This window comes from Zonotrichia leucophrys, chromosome 1A, assembly GCF_028769735.1.
Source record: "Zonotrichia leucophrys gambelii isolate GWCS_2022_RI chromosome 1A, RI_Zleu_2.0, whole genome shotgun sequence".
NCBI lineage: Eukaryota > Metazoa > Chordata > Aves > Passeriformes > Passerellidae > Zonotrichia > Zonotrichia leucophrys.
Window position 1 is genome coordinate 69,156,899 of NC_088170.1, and position 19,378 is coordinate 69,176,276.

The window sequence follows — 19,378 nt, forward strand, 5'->3', positions numbered from 1 at the left end:
TTTAGATGAACACTGCCAGTTCTCCCAGCCTGGCTCCAGAGCAGAGTTGTTCCAGCCCTTGGAGCATCTTTATGGCTTCCTCTGGACTTGCTCCAACAAGCTCCATGTTCTTCTTACGCTGGAGGCTCCAGAGATGAACATAGTACCTTAGGTGGGGTGTGACCTTCCAGTCAATTCCAATTGAATTCCACCAGTTTGCAGGAGGAATGCAGAGCATGGGGCTTGTCTTACCCATCTCAGCCTTCTGCAATAAAGCTGAGCCCTTCTAGAATGTGCTTAGACAGACCAGCACCTCAGGAGAGTGATTCAGCTTCACGCAAGACGTGTCCCACTATGATGGGCTGAATCATCCTCTGGGAAGCGGAGTCCACCTTCTCTGTAAGCCCCCAGGAGAAGATGTGGATGCCCCAAGCAGAGAGTGTGACTTGTCTCCAAACCACAGACAGCAGCGTTGCCAGGACCAGTGCTCAAGAGCTCCTGGATCCTGGGAAATGTTTTGCTGCTGTCATTTGAGCTGACTTTGGTGAGCATTGTGGAGCACCACAGACAGAAAGAGATCTGCAAGCTCGCTACTATCAATTTGATGACCAGTGCTCCATGAATTTGGGATATTTTTGGAGTGAAAAAACGCTGCAATACACTGTTTCTAGTGCAGAGAGAAAACATTTAGCAAAAAGAGGAGCTTTTTAGCAACAGAAGCAGCTCAAGTCTAGTAACAAGAGCTCTAGCCATTGTGACTAAGTACGCCATAAAATGTGTAATTAGGCACTATAGCAACTATTGAATTCCAAGGCACATTTTGCATCTGAAACACAGGACAGAGCTCTCTTTGGGTGATTCAGAGGAATCATCACAACACCCCAGCGCTCGGCAGTGTACAATGAGCAGCGAGTGCTTGCCGTGGAGGAGCATCCCTGTGGGAGCAGTCCTGCCTGGGATGAACACACCTGCCTAGGGGGGAAGAGATGAGTAAATATTTTTAGCCTGAGGCACAGCTGGGAGTGTCTAGTCTGCTTCCTACGAGTGCTGAATTGTGGAGTGGAGCTGAGCATGGTGGCGCGTCACACCGGTGGGCACAGAGGGAGTGGCATGGGGGTGACGTCAGAAAACTACATTTTCCAAAAAAGAAGGACATGGAATTGTTTGAGCAAAGTCCAGAGGAGGGCCACAAAGCTGGCAAGAAGACCGGAATATCTCCCTCACAAAGACAGGGTGAGGAAGTTGGGGCTGTTCAGCCTGGAGAGGAGAAGGTTGTGTAGAGATCTCATAGCAATCTTTCAGTATCCAAAAGGGCCTACAGGGAAGTCAGAGAGGGATTCTTCATCAGGAGCTGTAGTGATAGGGCAAGGAGTAATGAGTACAAAGTGAAAGAGGGGAAATTTAGGCTAGATATTAGGAAAAAATTCTTTACTGTGAGGGCGGTGAGGCACTGGAGCACCAGTGGGAGGATGTGGATCACCCAACTCTGGCAGTGTCCAAGGCCAGGCTGGATAAGGCCTTGAGCAATGTGACCTAGTGGAAGATACCCTGTTCATGGCAGGTGAGGTTGGGACTAGATGACCTTTAGGTTCCTTCCAACCCAAACCATTCTGTGATTTTACCAAAGGATGGAGAGTATCAGCGCGATTTGTGCCACCATTCCCATCTCACTGTCTTTCCCTGCCCTCGGGTGCCCTATTTCAGTTCAGACAGGGCTGAGCATGCCAGGGTACCAAGGAGATCCTCTTTCCCCAGTGTGGCTCAGAGCCACTTGCATCCCTTAAAAGGCATCTTCTGACTCAGATACACTTTCCTCCATTGTCTGGGGCATGTTGTTTTGCAGCTGGAGACTAGTGAATGAAGCTGAGTTACTGACCTTGATTCGAAAAAAATGCACACTTGTGCTTTGCAAAACAAGCCTTTTAAAGCTGGCTTTTATGCAGAGAATTATGCCAATGTGTTCATGGAGGCGCTGGCATTTCGGGCCCTTTTCAATCTTCTGGATTGTCAGTGAGGTCTTTCACTGATTTAAGCCTTCAACCAAAGGACGGATGCTGCAAGAGGCAGTGAAGAGGACTCAAGCAGGTACTGGAGTGTTTAGCCCAGGAGCAGATGCTTGGATCAGGGCCTAGATCAGAAGAGGTATTTTATTATGCTGAAGGAGGTGTTGTTTTACTGCATTGTAAGGAGGCACAGATGATCCCTCTTTTTAAGGGGAGAAATAAAACATCATCTGGTTTTAAGACTTGTTCTCATCCCTTTTTGGTGTGGATGTGCATGGCAGCCCCACAGGAAATGGGTCTCAATGAGCTTCGCCCCTTTTTTCCATCATGTCATTAAATTGAGAGATGAAGATGAGTGAGGCCAGCTTGAGGAGTTTTGGAATTCCCTCTGGTCCTGTTTCAGCCTTGCCCACAGGTTAGAAACATTTTTCTTTGAAGGTCCTATGGGAGGCAGCAGGGGTTTGGTTTGGGAGGAAGCTCTTAGCCTGGGTCTGGTGCAGGCAGGAGGTTTTATTCCCTTTGCACCATGAGTTAAACGAGGCCCTGGCCTTGCAGGAGGAGCTGGGTTAGGTGAGCACCGCCAAAATCTGGTAAGACAATACCCCGCCAGGCCAGCGCTCCGCTTCCGCTCCCCGAACAATGGGAGTTTACACAACTGCAGCCCACTTGAGGTTTCTGCCTTGCTTCATGGCTGAGCAACGAGACCCCAAGTGTTACAGCTCTGCCTAATGTCCTTGGCTCTGTCCTGCTTTGGAAGGAAACATGCAGCGGCCTGTGCTGCCAATGCTATTTCCTCTCTCGCTTGTCTTTAAAGGTCTCTTTTTCCAACAGCTGATCGGCTCCGCAGCTCCGGGGAGGACGTGAGATCCGGCTGGCCCACGAGCTGGCTGGTATGGCTGCGTGCCATGTTGTTGTTTGTATTGCTTTCATTTTTCTGCCGTTACTTGGCTCTTCCACGAAACTTGTTTTCATCCTGAACTATGTGCTCATTACATATCCAAACGCCCACGCGAGGTTTTGCATGAGGAAACTCGAAACACACGCGCAGTAGAGAAGCAAGTTTCTGATGGGGGGGGATGAGATATTTGTCTCAAGGCTGACAAACAATTGTAAAATCCCCAAGTTTCCTGCAGTTGGGGTTCCAGCTCGCTGATGACAAGCATGTGAACGCTGTCTGTGCATCCTCCTGGCAAGGAGACGTGGGGAACATCTCTTGTGGTCACCTTGGCCTTTCCCAGCAACTCCAGCTACTGTCCAAGGCACAGGTCCAGGGACCTCCGAGCTCTCTGGCAGGCTGGTCCCTGAACGCCAAAGGGACCTTCTGCTGCTGGGAAAGCTCTCTCTTCCCCTCTGCGGCCCCATCCTCAGAGAGCAGCCAGCCACAGGCAGCACAGATCCACCCAGCCAGCTCTGGGCTGGGAGGCACCAAAACGTGCTGGAGGGTTTCAGTGAGGTCCCAAGTGAGGGGGGCAGAAGCAGGAAAACTCTGCACAGGGTTTTCTTCATCAGGACAAGGAAGCTTGTGAAGGGCCTGGAGCATAAGTCTGATGAGGAACAGCTGGGGGGAGCTGGAGGGGCTCAGCCTGGAGAAAAGGAGGCTCAGGGGGGAACTTCTCACTCTCTACAGCTCCCTGACAGGAGGGTGCAGCCAGGTGAGGGTCGGTGTCTGTTCCCAGCAATGGGATGAGAGGAAACGTCCTCAGAAAATTTCTTCACTGAAAGTGTTGTCAAGCACCGAAACAGGCTGTTCTGGGTAGTAGTGAAATCACCATCCCTATAAGTATTCAAAAATCATGGAGATGTGGCACTTGGGGACATAGTTTAGTGGTGGGTTTGGCACTGCTGGGTTAATGGTTGGACTTGATCATTTTAGAGGTCTTTTCTAACCTCAATGATTCTGTGATTCCATGCGTAGTGCTCTCTTTGCGGTACTTTCCTGGAGCAATGGGTCTCAGTCACTGCTGGAGGTAGGAAGAGGCATGTTGGTGCCATTGGGCTCCCCACATTCCTCAGATCCAGTGTTACATTGGCAAACACAGCACAGGCCTGGACCAGCACAGTGGGGTTCTGGTTTTCTGAGTTTTCTCCCCCTCTTCTATGGCCCCATCACCAGCTGGGCTCCAGCAGCTGCCCTGGTTGGGATGCAGAGAGCTCATCTGGAGGCTGCAGGCTGTCCAAATCTGCAGCACAACACTGCCCTGCACATCACCCTCCTCCCCACCGTGCTCTGTCCACTCAGAGTGTGGAAAACCCCTCTTCTCCAGCAGCCACTGGTGACTGCACAGGACTGGGCAGGCTGTGCTGGAGGGACCAGAGGGCTCAGCTTGCAGCTTTGGATTGCTCTGCTTCCTCACAGCCTTCCCCGCTGCCTGTGCTGCAGATGAATAAAGATTTTCCAGGGCTGTCAGTACTGCATATTTCACCAGCATTCCCTTCGCTTTAAGTCCAAAATGTGCTAAAAATACTCTGGCTTGGCATCCAGGTCTTGATTCAAGTGGTAACAGGATATTGGGCAGAGAAATCCTGGGGTGGTTTCAGTGTGTAGCAGCGAGCTGCTGGCTCTTCCTCCTTTTCCTCCTCCTCCTGGATGTTATCCCCACTCTCAATCCCCTAAATTTCACATTCAGAGGTCACAGCTTTCACATGGCATCGCTCCCCTAGCAAGGCTCCGAACACTGAGGTGGCATCTCTTCCTCTGGGATTGAGAATACATTATCAGCAAAGTATTTGTTTTATTACTCCTGTGGTAATTTTGGGAGGGGGATGCCTGCAGGCTGGAGCTGGGATAAGTGAAGTCTGAAATGCCACGGGAAGACCACAAACTTCAAAAGGCCTCGTTAGTGAAGCAGCAGAAGGAGAAGTGGATGTTTGTGCCTCATCCATGGATTTTGTTGTGTTGTGGCTGAGCTGTGTGGCTTTGATACAGTGAAAACACAGCGAACCCCCTCTGGGAAAGGGTCTTGAGATGAAGTGCTTTCTGCTCCCCCTCACTTTTGAAACACCCAGTTGATGTTCAGCCTTCAAGGCTGCTGAGCGAGTTTTTCATCCGCAGGCAGATTTTGCTGCCACATTCTCACTCACTTTCCTAAAATAAAGGGGAAAAAAAATAAAAGAATCCTTGTGCTAATTTAATCTAGCCAGGCATCCTGCTGTCCTGCCTCATAATATCTCTCCAATCTGTCATTTCCAACAGACAGTAGTTTATTGGTTTGGCTTTTTTTTTTTCCTCCCCCTGCTCTTGAAATATCTCCCCTTCTTTCTCAAGTAGCCCAGAGCTCCCTCAGGGGAGTCCCAAGTTTCCCCCTCGCTTTGGTGGGAGCTCTGGGTGAAAACATCTCCCTGCTACAGGAAAAACTCTACAACAACCTCAGACAGAAAAAAGCTTGTTAAAGAATGCCCAGCTTATGTGTTGGTTCTGTTAGTGCTGCGTTGATGGACTCAATGGTCTCAAAGGTCTTTTCCAACCTTAACAATTTTATAATTCCAGGAGCTGGTGCAGGATCAAACCTCACTGGGTTTCTCTTAATCTCTTTTCCAATTACCCAGCCACACGGGGCCATGGAAGGAGCATTTGGTAATTAGCACTCCTCAGCCCCCTATCCCCGCAGCGCATTCTTCAAACTTCTCGGCTCATGTCAAACCCTTGAGGCATTCCTTGAGCCCCTCAGAGCATCCCCTCAAACCCACAGCCCCTGTGAGCTCCTCAGGCCACCTCAGCTCCATAGGGGATCCCCTGAGACCCAGAGCCCCCCTCAGCTCCTCAGGCCACCTCAGCTCCATGGGGCACTCCTTGAGTCCCTCAGAATATCCCCCCAGATCCGGAACCCCTCAGGCCACCTCAGCTCCATAGGGGATCCCCTGAGACCCACAGGCCCTCTGAGCCCCTCAGTTCCATGACACATCCTCTGAGTCCCTCAGAGACCCCCCTCAGCTCCTCAGGCCACCTCAGCTCCATGCGACATCCTCTGAGTCCCTCAAGGCATCTCCTCAGCCCCTCTGAGCACCCCCTGAACGCCTCACGGCCCCTCAGCCCTAAGGGGCAGCGTCTGAACCCCTCAGTCCCACGCAGCCGCCCCTCAGCCACCCCCGACCCCCCTCAGACCGTCCCCACCCCCGCCGGCGCGGCCCCTTTAAGAGCGCGGCCCCTTTAAGAGCTTGGCCCCGCCCCCCGCGGTCGCTGCCGGGGCCGCTGCTGACAACAAGATGGCGGCGGCGGCGGGTCCGGCGGGCGTTGAGAGTCGCGTGTTGGGCTACAGCCTGCACCGCTGGAGCAGCTTCTCCTCCACCTACCTGCCCGAGTGAGTGCCGGGCTCGGCGGCGCGCCTGGAACGCGCCCCGGGCTCGGGTCTGGGGGTGGCCGGGCGGCTGGGCCTGTGTGCGGCCTGCGCGGGCCCTGCGCTGAGGCCCGCGCGGGGAGGCCGCGGCGGGGGGAGTGGGAGCGGAGCTGTGTGTGAGCGGAGCTGTGTGTGAGCGGCGTTCTGTGTGTGAGGGGGCTTGGGCAGCAGGTTTGGCGGAGTCATGTGTGAGCAGGGTCTCTACAGGAAAGTTTGGGGTGGCTGTGTATGAGAGGGTTTTCTACAGCAGGGTTTGGGGGCTGCGTTTGGCGGAGATCTGTGCTGCGGGATTTGGGGGTTTTAGCGGGGCAGGAGGTGCTCGGCAGGGCTGGAGGTTCAGGGACAAGGCCACCATCACTCGGGGCTGTGTTTGGAGCGCTGGTTCATGAAGAGATTTGGGAGGAGTTGCGTGGGGCAGAGAGGTGGCCTTGCAGGTTATGGGGTGGTGAGTTAAATGTGGAAGGCCTTGAGAGTCAGGTTTGGGGGTAGGTTTAGGACGAGATATGGGCAAAGGAAAGTTGCAGCTAAAGCTGACCCCAGATTTGGGGGAAGAACAGGCGCCGGTGTGGGAGAGGCTGGTCAGTTACTGGGTGAAACGAGGAGAAGGGTCAGTGCCCCACCTGCCCTGGCCTGCCTCTGTCAGGTGCTTGTGGGCTCTGTGTTTTTTGGCAGCTGGGCGTCCTGTACTGCCCCTGACCTCTGCAGTGCTGGGCTGTGTCCCCTGCTGTGTGTGGCTTTAGGGGAGAGGGGTCACCTGCTGCTCTAATGGCCTGCCTCTGGGAATTTGGGGGTTGGCAGGAGCTGTTTGAGCCATCGGTTTGTGCTGCTGTACCGAGTGATCCCATCCTCTGTTGACATCCAGCTGCAGCCTGTGGGATTTCTCTAGTCACTGACAGGTTTGGAGTGACCACAGCGTGGTATAGGTGTGATGTTTTTGGTTCACCTTTGGGATGAGCCATCCTTGGTGCTGGAATTCGGGAGGACTGCTGGGGTCACAGCACAACGAGGTCATTATGGGCTGTCCAGGCTCATCCCACCATCGATTGTGCTGCTTTTGCTGACCTTTGATTGATGTATCCTCAACTCACCTGCTGTCAACAAGTGACAGAGTTGCCTTAGTTGTTAATTATTAATATCCTCAATTATCTCCACTTTGTAAAATGAAGTAAACCTCTCAATCCAGGTTTTTAACTGAACTCTGAATTGTTTTGTTTTTCTGTATATTTTCTGTGTTAGATATGAAAAAGAACTGGTCTCTTCTCTCAATTTGTAGTCTTTGGTGGTAGTGAAGCCATCCCTTTACCTTTCCTTTTAAACAGCTTGCCCTTAGGGTGCCTCTTTGAGCTCTCTGATGAGCTTGTAGTTATATCTACTGGCATTTCTGGCTTTTAAAATCTTGTTAAAGTGTTGGTCCCTGAGGAGAGGGGTGACAGTCCATTATTGATCTCAGTGATGCTGTACAAACACAGAGTATTGTCTTTGTCCTTGATATTCCTTTCCAAGGCTCCCATTAGTCCCTTTTTGCTACAGACTCGTGTCAGGAATTAAGTTTCACGTGGCATCTGCAGTGCTGCCCAAAGTCCTTAATGCCTTCCCTGATACAAATTCCCATTCCTGTAGCTGGGATGGTATTTTACAAACGTGTGACCTTGCATTTGGCTGCTTTTAAGATGTTGTTTAAAAGTGCTTGTCATCAGTGAAAACAATTTTATTATGTGCTTTTAAGCAGTGTAATCCCAGCAATGGGCTTGGGCTCTGGTGTGCTGACCTTGGTCTGAGGGATTCTGGTCTTGCTATGGAAGTTTTGGTTTTTGCTTCCAACTTTTTATTCCCATGGCCTGGGAGAGAGCTGGAATACAGTCTGAACCGGAAGGGAGAGGCTTTGACCTGTGATTTAAGATCAGCATCTCAAAAAGAGAAAGTTTAATAAGAAATATATGGGAGGGTGGGTTTTTGGGAATGGACTGAAGATGGAAACCTTGAAAATTGCTGGGACAAGACCATAACACCCTGTGGGATCAACATGCACACACAGCTAAAGGTTCTCTTAGTATTTAATATATACAACAAAATTATGCTTGTCTGGAAGAATTTGATCTTAGAGGATGTTTTCCATCCTGCATGACTCTGTGACATTGGGAATTCTGGTTATGCTCTAGTTTAAATAAATTTGCTGGCATAGCTACAAAGAAACCACTTAAACCTTTAAGGAGAAAAGGGGCTCTGTCCTCATGTATGTAGGAATATACAACTTATTAAATATTATTGATTGTTGTTGGGAGTTGTGGTATTGCAGGCAAAGTGCTCAGGGAGGAGCAGCAGAGAAGTTAAGCATGATTTAAACACATGCCTTAAGTAGTTGTATGGTTTTAAATGTAAAACAGAGTTCTGGAATGGAAAACTTCCATCACTGCTGACCAGGGAGGAAATTAAATGTCTAGTGCCATCTCACCTGCTTATGTGGTGCTGAACTGACACTGAAACTTTCACAACACTGAAATCATCTGATAACCTCTCTTTTAATTAAAAAAGCCTAAACAAAGGCAAACAAAAAGTGTTTTTCAAAGGCCTTTCTGGTCATGCTCTAGTTGAGGATCAGTAGCCTATTGAAAAACACTCATTTCTTTCAGGGACAGAGAAGCTTCCTCTGCTGAATGCTGGTGTCTTTCCTCTGCATTTGCTGCTGGTGCTGGAGGATTAGTTAGTGCTGGATCCACTTTCTGGCAGCTTTACCAGAGCTGCAGCTACCTGCATGTCTGCAAGGACCTTTCCAGACATTAAGTGAGGATTGTCTTAATGAAAAGAAATACTTCTGTTTTTCAAATCATTGGAGATGTCTATTGGTTTGTAACTGCAACAGGACTGACTTGGATATTTATTTTAGAAACTGTGGATAGAAATCAAAGATTTGGTCTTGTAATAGTGGCTGTGTTGTAGGGGAGGTTGTGCTTTTGGGAAGAGAATTGATCCAGGAGGAAATTTGGTGTTGAAACATCTGATGCTTCCAGAGATGCTCTGCCTATGTGGAAATGTGACAGTGCTCACAGGAGTCTCAGGCTGAGGATCTGACTCCAGGTTTCAGAGGGCTTGATTTATTATTTTATGATATATATTATATTAAAACTATACTAAAAGAATAGAAGAAAGGATTTCATCAGAAGGCTAGCTAAGAATAGAAAAAGAAAGAATGATAACAAAGGTTTGTGGCTCGGACAGCTGGTCTGTGATTGGCCATTAATTAGAAACAACCACATGAGACCAATCCCAGATGCACCTGTTGCATTCCACAGCAGCAGATAATCATTGTTTGCATTTTGTTCCTGAGGCCTCTCAGCTTCTCAGGAGGAGAAATCCTAAGGAAAGGATTTTCCATAAAAGATCTCTGTGACACTGAAGCACCAGTTCAGCATTGAGAGGATCTGGCTTATCCAGCCTGGAAAATGCTCAGCCCAGCCCATTGCCTGAGACTGCTCTGTCAGATCCACTCCTTGTCTCTCCAGGGTTCCTCCCTGCAGGAATGGAGCCCCAAGGGGGGGGAATGGAGCCCCAGGAGAGGCTGCTCCCTGGTGCCTCACATGGGGCTGGCCTAGGGATTGTCCCAGCATGGCGGTGGCTTCACTCCAGTGACACAAACCAGTGCTGGTGTCTTCAGACATGCCCAGAGCCAGGGAAATGGACTCATTCCTCTCCCTTCTCTGCCCTCCTGCAGAAGTGATGAGCTCAGTCACTTTGTTTCTTTCTGGACAAGGAGGGAATGAAGAGTTGTAGAAGGTAATGCAGGTTGCTCCAATTTGGCTTTTTGGGTTTTTTTTTTTCCTTTGGTAAGGAATAGAACCAGAAGCTCTTGCTTTTCACTGATAGAAGCACTTCATATCCTGACTTTTTCGTGGCTTGTTTTTGTACCTGCTCCAGTTTGAACTTGCTCCTGAGGTGAATGAGAGGTGAAGTGCTGTGCTCTGTGTGATGGCAGCTTTGTACCCTTTTTTATCGCCAGATTGCTGCATCCTGGGGCTCTGGGTTCTAGTGGCTGCATCAACCTCATGACTGATGGCATTTTGTGTTTGCTAATGCACTCAGGTCCTTCTGTCACTGGGTTATATGGCTGAAATCCCACTTCAGAGACTAACAAGAGCTTTTTGCTCTGTTCCTCTCTTCACATACTTTAGTAAGGAATGTTCATCCTGTTTCTGTTGCTCAGATTTTCAGTGCTTCAAGTTTTCCTGCATGTAACCTCTGTAGAGGAAGATCAGTATATTTCCTGTGTTTGACTCCAGGATTTTTAATTAGTGTTTTGTTTATTTCTTGTGCTAAGGTTGTTATTAAGAATATAAATTAAGATTGGTTTCTTAGCTGATAATTAAATACCATTAACAACATCTTAGCTGGTGTCACTTTTTCACTGCAATTCATATTTATCTATTTACTTCAGTTGTTCAGAGAATTCCAGTCTTCTCCAATTTGATGCCTTGAGTGGTGTCATAGGCTGAAGGATGAATAACTCTGTTGTCCCTTTCCTAGGAAGTGTCCTGGAGCAGGGAAGGATCTACTTAATTTGTTAAAATACACTCAAAATAATTTTATTTTTTCATCAGTTTGCTGTATTTCCATCAAACCAGGGGAAGAAAACTTAGTGTAAGGTACTTTAATAGTAAAATATGAGTGACTCATAGGCTTTTAAAGTGAGAATGCAAATTTAACTTTTGCTTTCTAGTTATGAGGATGTAACAGCAAGTTCCTGGCCAAGCTGAAATGTACTGCTGTAATGGTGTACTCTGAAAAAAGTGTACTCTAATGTTTTCAAATCTTGGAAAACCTGATCCAGAAGGTGAAGAGAGCACATGCAGCAAACTTTTTGGGGTAAAGTCCATAAGGATTAAAAACAACAGACCAAAACAAACAAACAAAAAGCTCCAGGTGAAAAATAACCTGAATTCCAGCTCCTGTGCTCGCTGAGATTTTTGTAACAGGAAAAAACATATGTTTGTGGCCAGTGGGATGTGGTTTCTCCTCCAACCACATGAAAATGATGACTCAGATCTGTACCATAGAGGTTCATAAATCTCCTTGTAGATGCATCCAGCTCTTGAAGAATCTCCTGTTCAAGCTGAGAGCAGTCATGACTAATGAAAGGTTTATTTTTAATATTATATTCCCTGAACCCAAGCTCTGTTCCCTTTACAAGGCAAGGATAACTTCTGCTGAGCTCTAAGCTCTTTAAAGCCATCTAAACCAGACCCAAATGATGGAAGAGTTGTAGAATTGTAACTGTGGAGGTTTTTTGCACTAATAATAAGCATTAATGTACTTTTTTCAGCCTAAATTATCAGCATTTCTAGCTTTACTTCATTATTTTGACATAGTTAATTCACTTTCCTGTTGTAGTTGCTTTGCCTTTAGATAGGGGAAGGCACAGGGGCTGGCTCTGTAGCTGCTGATGAATTTCAATATTGATCAATCCTTGCAGCATTTATTAAAATGAGCAGGGGATGCAAATCCTGGCTAACCAGTGAGCTGCCCCCTGCTTGCCTCTCTGAGCCCTGTGCACAGAAATGCTCTCAGTTCTGCTTTTCATCCTTTCCAGTGGCCTGTGGGAAATATTTTTTCCTCTCTTCTTGTCTGTGTGGACTTTCTGGATGTTTCTAGACAACCTCATGTTCTGACAGGCATTTTCCCTCTTGTTTACATCACTTCTGTAGCCTGTAGGATTTTTCTGTGAGTGCTGAAATTCAGCATTACAGAGCAAAATATTTCTGTAGAAAATAAAGTTGCCTACAGATCGAATGCACAACTATAAAACACTTCTTTGGTGTCTGCTAAAGTTAATTAGTGAGAAAGAAAAATGTCAGAGGTGGAGGGAGTGAAAAAAATCACAAAATGATGAAGTTATGAGAGATTATGAGTTATGACACCTCTTGCTCCCCAGGTAAAAGCACAAGTGCTGTAGTGTCAGGAGAAAGCTCTTTGGGCTGCAGGTAAAATAGAGATGTTATTGAAGAGACGAGCCAGGTTTGTTCACTGGCAGGAGCAGCAAGGTGAGATGCTGATTGCTCAGCTTCCCTGGTGTGCCCAGGCTGGCACAACCTGCACTGCTCTGATGTTCAGCCTATTCTGGGATGGCATTTCACAGAGCATTAACAATGTAAAATTTTCATGGGAGGTGTTAACATCATCAGATTGTGGATCATTTGCTGTGTGTGTTGCTGTATAGGCTGGGAGTTTAATAAAAGTTTTCCAGCCTTTAATTACTGGTTTAAGGACTAGTTATTAAACAGAGTTTTCCTTGGGATAAATGTTATTGTTCAGGCATCACGTACAGTCTGCTTGATTTTTTGTTTTCATGGCAAAGAATTTGGTTTTTAATTCTGTACATTCATTATGTTTTTATCAGATTACTGTAGAATGGTCAGGTTTATCACCACCACCAATTTTGTGATCTGATCCTGATGTTTTTGCTGAGATTAAGTGGTGTGGGTAGCACTGATTCCATCACTTACATAGAGGTGACTTGTTCCAAAGCAAGCCAGTGCTTGACTTTATTGCATGTTAATATAAACTATATAAAAACTTTATTGCATGTGAATGTAAACCCAGATGTAATTTTGCTTTTTTATGCAATGTTATGCATAAAATATGCTTTTTTTAATGCAATGCATTTTTTGCATGTTAATGTAAACCCAGTTTATATAAACTTTATTGCATGTTAATGTAAACCCAGATGTAATTTTGCTTTTTTTGCCTGTTGAATTCTGTGGGAAGAGTGAGCTGTAAGTTCAGTGGGTTTGAATTCCATAATACACCAGTTCCTGGGAGGGGAGGAGGAGCACTGAAGGTGTAGAGTGGTTTGTTGCTATTTCAGTCATTACTTCCAACTCAGTGTGCGTAATCCTTGAGAAATCATTTCCCGAATCCATTGAAATCAGGGAGCACAACCATTCATTGAAGTTGAGGGCAGCATGTCTGAATTTCAGCTGCAGGAGCAGTCTGGCTGGTAGCACTTGCTCTTCCTTTGCTGGCACCTTCTGCTGCTCCTGGAAGAGAACAGGATCTTCATCATGGACAAAAATTGTGCTCTGGTCAGGCTGAATTTGGTGTTTTCCTTGCTCTTTCCTCCTGAGACTGCCTGGGTTCATAATGTCATGCTCAAGCTCTGGGAAGGTGCCTGAAAAAACATTGAAACTCTCTTTAGGACATGACCTGTATTTTTCTGGAATCCTTTTCTGTCAGTACATAGTTTAAACAGCATTTGGCTGTTATGGTAATTATATTTAAACAGCAATTTCCCAGTTTGTTCTGCACTTGAAAGTTTTATTAGTAAAGAGATGCTCTTACACAGAGTGTTAAATTGGAGGTAAAAATCTGGGTTAGGTAAATTGACCCATGAATTAGGAATTGATGAATGAGTTCCCACTCCACTCTTCTGTGACACTGTACTATTGCTAACTTTCAATTTTGTCTTCTAAAAATCCTCATTTCTGCTACAGGGTTTGGAAACTGCCACATATGAAAGTAATTTTGGCCTGGGAACTGCTGTATCCTTTAACATGAATTATTGATCCAAAATAAGGAATTATTCCCTAATGTCATCCAGGGTTAAATGTTTGACCTGTGCTGCATTTCTCCACATAACCAGCTTTAACAGGCTGAAACTTCCCAGATCTGTATTTTGTCTTCTGCACTCCTGAGTTGCACTGGCAGTGAGAGAAGCTTAATTGTGAAAGGAAAACTGGGAAAGTTTTCCCACCTGGAACCAGGAGGAATTTTCCATAGAGTTTTGGTGGAAACATTTCCAAAGCTGACATCAGTTTGGGCATGAGGGCACTGCAGTCTGTTTTGTTGAACACAGTCTGTTTAAATTCTTTTACAGGCATCATTTTTTTGGGTGAGCTTTTACTGGGTGTGAGGTTACAGTGCTGATGAGTATTAAAGATGTGTTTATGGCTTCCATTTAGCAATGTATATCTTTGCATATCATCACTCAGTCTGGGTTTGTGGCTTCCCCTGGGTGGAATTATTACAGATATTGTGGAATAGAAGAGCATCCTTGCACTGTTGTGAAATCGTGGAAGGCCTTGATCTACTTCCTGGCCTTTGTTAAATTTTTCCATATGTGCATTAGTCAAGCAGAAATATTTTACTGAGGTTGTGATGCTTCCAAAATACAGCACAGGGAATTTACATAGATGTGTGCTAAGCATTGCTTTCCTCTAATCTCCTTAAAAAGGATCTGTCCCATCCCAAGAAAATGCTTTTGGAAAGGAGAAGTGAGCAGTGCTGAAGTGGGCTGATCCACCAGAATTCTGGAACATTTCTAAAGTCCAAGTTTTTGTGGTGATTGCTGGCTGTAGAAATCCCTGTGTTCACACACAATCCAAACTATTTTCAAGCCAGATAGGAGATTTTCTCCGAATGAAAACTGAACGTTGTTATCCAGTGGTTGTGGGTGGTGATGTTTTAAATTCTGGAGGATTTTACTCCAGTATTTTATCTATTGGCTACAAATTCAGTCAACTGAAGAGTGTAATCTCTTCATCTTTATCCCTGAGTCTTGAAGGGCAGAATTCATGCTATTCTTGGGCTTTTTATTAAGCCAGGGATTTATTTCTACTCAGGGATTCTTCTGGTATCTCACCTAAGCTTGGTATTCAGATATCCTTGTGTGCTCAGATATCCTTACTGAGGATAATAATAATATGTACAAGTGGACATGTGTGATATATGTACAGGTAATAAAATGTACTGGTGAACACTGAATGAAATGAGTAAAAGAAACTGCAGCAGATGATCTTACAATCACTGAGTTCACTAATATCACTGGCATTTTAAATTATTTTCTTATTAAAGAGACATTAATCAAAATATGTAGAAAAGATCAGTTTTAGTGATCTAACAATTCTTAAATTCAAAGTTAGTGCAGAGAGAGAACGAACCTTGGTAATTTTTCAAGCTTAGGAGATTCTCAGCATCACTTAGCAGTGCAATTGCATCTAAACTCTAATCCCTAAATGTTGGGACAATTAGCCTGGTAATCATCTGTGATGCATGAAGTTACTGTGGGTACCAACTCAAGTAAATAAGCCTGACTTGATTTTTTTCTCCTGTTTGTTTTTCCTCTGTGCTAATACTGATATTCCCAGCCTGGAGCTTTTGCCACCAAGGATTTGAATCTCTCAGTGATACAGTCAAAAGTTTAATCTGTGATTTAGGCTTGCTCAGTGTCACTGGAATAGAAGTTATTTACTGGGCTCTGGTAACTTGGGAATGACCTGAAGTTGTGCCAGGGGAGGGTGAGATGGGATATCAGGAAGGAATTCTTTACCAAAAGGGTTTTCCAGCCCTGGCTCAGCTGCCCAGAGCTGTGCTGGATTCCCCATTCCTAGAGGGATTTTAAGGATGTGTGGATGTGGCACCTGGGATGGGGTTTAGTGGTGGCCTTGGCAGTGCTGGTTTAGGGGTTGGACTTGGTGATCTTTGGGATTTCTATGGACTACAGTCTGGAAACTTCACTTTCTTTTCACCCAGACTCCTCACACAGTTGTTTCAGACGTTTCCATAACATTTATTTGCTCCCTCATGTCTGCAAAACTACATAATAAAGTAATAACCTAAAATGGCAGTGTGAAAAAAGAATGTGCTCTCATTCAAAATTTTAGCTTCCAAACCAGCTCTGCTATGGTCAGTATGACTTGCCTAGAAATCATCACCTTTTACCAAAAGGGTTGTCCAGCCCTGGCTCAGCTGTGCTGGATTCCCCATTCCTGGAGGGATTTTAAGGATGTGTGGATGTGGCACCTGGGATGGGGTTTAGTGGTGGCCTTGGCAGTGCTGGTTTAGGGGTTGGACTTGGTGATCTTTGGGATTTCCCAACCCCAGGTGATTCTGTAACTTCCTGCACTGCCCTGCTGCAGTTTTAGTCACTGTTGTTACTCTTTCATTCCTGTCATGGCTCTAGGAAGAACTGGTGAATCAAAATCAAAAAGTTTTGTTTTAGTCTTAACTAGATGGAGGAGTGATAAAAAAGTACATCTTAACTTGCCTCATTGGAAATGTCTACAACAGGGTCATTTGCCATTTAAGGTTGGTCTGGTTGTGATGATAGGAAATTAAAAACAAAAATAAACTTTTCATTGAAAAAATTGAGAAGCTGATTTTAATTGGGCTGTTTCTAGGCCAGAACTAAGTAATCCCAGGTTTGTTGTCCAGTGTGTTTTAGTCTTAACTAGATGAGGAGAGTGATAAAAAAGTATTTCTTAACTTGCCTCATTGGAAATGTCTACAACAGGGTCATTTGCCATTTAAGAAGCAGTTTGATTGGTCTGACAGTGATGATAGGCAGCTTAAAAAAAAAAGCAAACTTTTCATTGAAAAAATTGAGAAGCTGATTTTAATTGGGCTGTTTCTAGGCCAGAACTAAGTAATCCCAGGTTTGTTGTCCAGTGTGATCTGATGAATATATTTCTGTAAGATTTTTAAATTCTTCAGTTTATTTTTTTAAAATAGAAATAGTTAATAATATACTGGATGACAGTGTGAGACTGCTGAGGACATGAAGCAAAATTGAGCAGAAAATTGGCCGATCTTGTGACATTATAATATTTAAAACTGTACTCCTGTGCATGTTGTATTCAAACTTTGTTTTGCTATGCAAGAGGTTAAGAATCCTATATTGTAAAAAAGCAACACCAAACCCCCCCACTTTTTTTTTCCTGTATGGATCTGCATAACTTCCCATTTTTACTGTTTTTCAATCAAGACATTTCCATGTCTTTACATCTTTCTGCCACTCTGAGCAGAGAACTTTTCCAGTGAGGAGGAGACAAACTGTAGCAGAACCTAAAAAGTGTTTTTTGACTTGCTTTAGGGGACAGCTATAGGTTCATGCAGGTTTTCAAACATTGCAGCCAGGTGGTTCAAAACCAGCATGGCTTTTAGTGAGTTATGGGAGTTGCAGGAGGAAAAACCCTTGTATTTCTTATCAGATCCATTGGGTTTTTAGGTGGTAAGTCATTTTTTTCTCCCTGTTTTTCTTGGTTAAGGCTGTGTGTACATTCCAGTGTCTAGGCTGGGCAGGATTATCTCCATGGATGCTTTCTGCTGGCTGCTGTGAGGGCTCTGCATGTTTGGAATAGTTCAATCCACCACGTCTTCCAGTGGACTTAATGGAAATTCTAGTCCATGTATTCCAGTTGCTGTATTCTTCCCAATCTCTTTTGGGATGGTTGTAGGAAAAACTGAAAGAATCATCACGTGGACAACCCTGGAGCGAGTATTTAGTCCATTTCTAGTCAGTCTGTGCTTTCCTAGCACTCTGAGTGCCTTTTTGCAGTGTAATGGCGTGGTAGCTCTGTGGTTTTGAAGTAGAGACTCTGAGTTCCAAGTCCTCTTAGTGAAGCCTGTGCCCTTTCCTGCTCAGCTGCTGTGAATGTGCCAAGCAAAGAGAGTGTTTGGGATTTGTTTATTCTCAAAGACTTGTTCCTAAAGTCATGGATTTCCCTAATAGCAGCTCCATGAAAATATTTAGGTTAGATGCAAATTATAGCAGCCTTAAAGCTCATTTGCAGCATATTCTGCAAAGTCATCTTATTTGTCCCTTTCCCACTGGAGCAAAGGAAAACTCTCCCTTAGTGGTTGTTGTGCCTGAACCCACAGAGCACGGGGACATCTGTGTCATTGCAGCAGAGATCAGCCAACAGCTGGCACAAAGGATATTACAGCTTCTGGGTTGGTAAAAGGAAAAATTATCTTCTGTGGGATCTCAGCACCTCAGGACTGAGGTGCCCAGTCACCGAGAGCACCCTTGGGGGGCTCGGGAGTCCTGGAATGTTCCAGAAGTGTCTGGTGGCTGGACTTTGATCCTACACAGGAGACGACACCTGTATGAGGATAGGAGGGTTTCACCGGGGTGAATGGTGAAGGGATTGGTTAATTAGAGAGTGAAACACAGGGTTTAGGATTTCTGTACAGGGGGGTTTAGAGAAGTAAGATGGAGGAATTGGGGCGTGTCCTGTCCTTCTTCTTCTTCTTCTTCTCCTCCATCTTCTGTGGTGATGGTGGCACTTTGGGATTGGTCATTACTAAAAGTGCACTGGGCAATAAGGGTGAAAGGTATTGGGGAAAAATGATAAATATTGTACACGTAACTTTGGGTATAAAGATAGGTGACTGTCCGGAGGGGAGGGGAGTGTGCTCATGGCTGACTGCTGAGCAGAGCTCTGTCGGGCCGAGAGAAAATCTTTTAGATAAACAATTAATAAACACCGAGACCGAGAAAAGAACTGAAGCCTCTTCTCGTCCTTTGAAACGCGGGCTGCCCCAAGGCCACCCCGGGCCTTTCCAGGCCATCCAAACAGCCGAAAACCGGACAATCTTCTTCCAGCAGTTGTGAGAGCAGTGCCTGCCTGGGTAATGAAAAGAAACTTGCACTGTGCCCTGCCAAGAGCTTTCTGCATGGAACCATCCACTCTGCAGTGGTGGGAATGCTTGAGGGAGGTTTGGCTGCTGGGAGCTGTGCAGGCAGCCAGGTTAGGAAATAAGGCACACCAGGGCTGCCTCTGCAATTGCTTGTGTTAATAAAATGGCCCCTCCTGCTTTGCTTTTCATAGCAGAGGTGCTACAATTCTAAAAGCAGAGCGTCCAGAATTCTCAGCATCCAGAGTTCCAGCATCACATAATCTCATTTTTTCTTTTCAGTAGAAAGGGGGGATTGGGAGCCCACTCCAGTGGAACCCCTTGTCCCAGTCCAGCTGTTTGTATTTTAGTCTCAGTTTGTGCTGAGCTGAGCTGGGAACTGCTGTGATGCAATAAGTTATTTATGCAAATCTTTATTATAGCTGCTGGTGTAGGGAGGGGGAGGATCCTCTGCGAGTGGGTGGGCTGGTCCCTTTGGCAGGGTTGTAAATTTGTGCTAGACTTGATCTTGTACCCACAGCTGATGATGGGAAGCTCTCTCAAACCACGTTTCTTGGGTTGCTTTTTTCACAGGAAAAGCTTGCGTAAAACCTTGGTACGTGTGGTAGCTCGAGGGCTTACAAATACCTTTGTGAATTTCTGATGAAAATGACATGG

General features: G+C 45.7%; 1 protein-coding gene across 1 annotated transcript in view; it reads left to right on the top strand.

The window, feature by feature from the left end:
- The first annotated feature begins 6,148 nt into the window (after positions 1-6,148).
- The window catches only part of MKLN1 (muskelin 1), a 97,780-nt gene continuing 84,550 nt past the window's right edge, over positions 6,149-19,378 (top strand). The window contains exon 1 of the mRNA XM_064703085.1: positions 6,149-6,280. Coding sequence (XP_064559155.1) covers positions 6,186-6,280 — 95 coding nt within the window. The 5' untranslated portion in view covers positions 6,149-6,185. The remainder of the gene's footprint in view (positions 6,281-19,378) is intronic.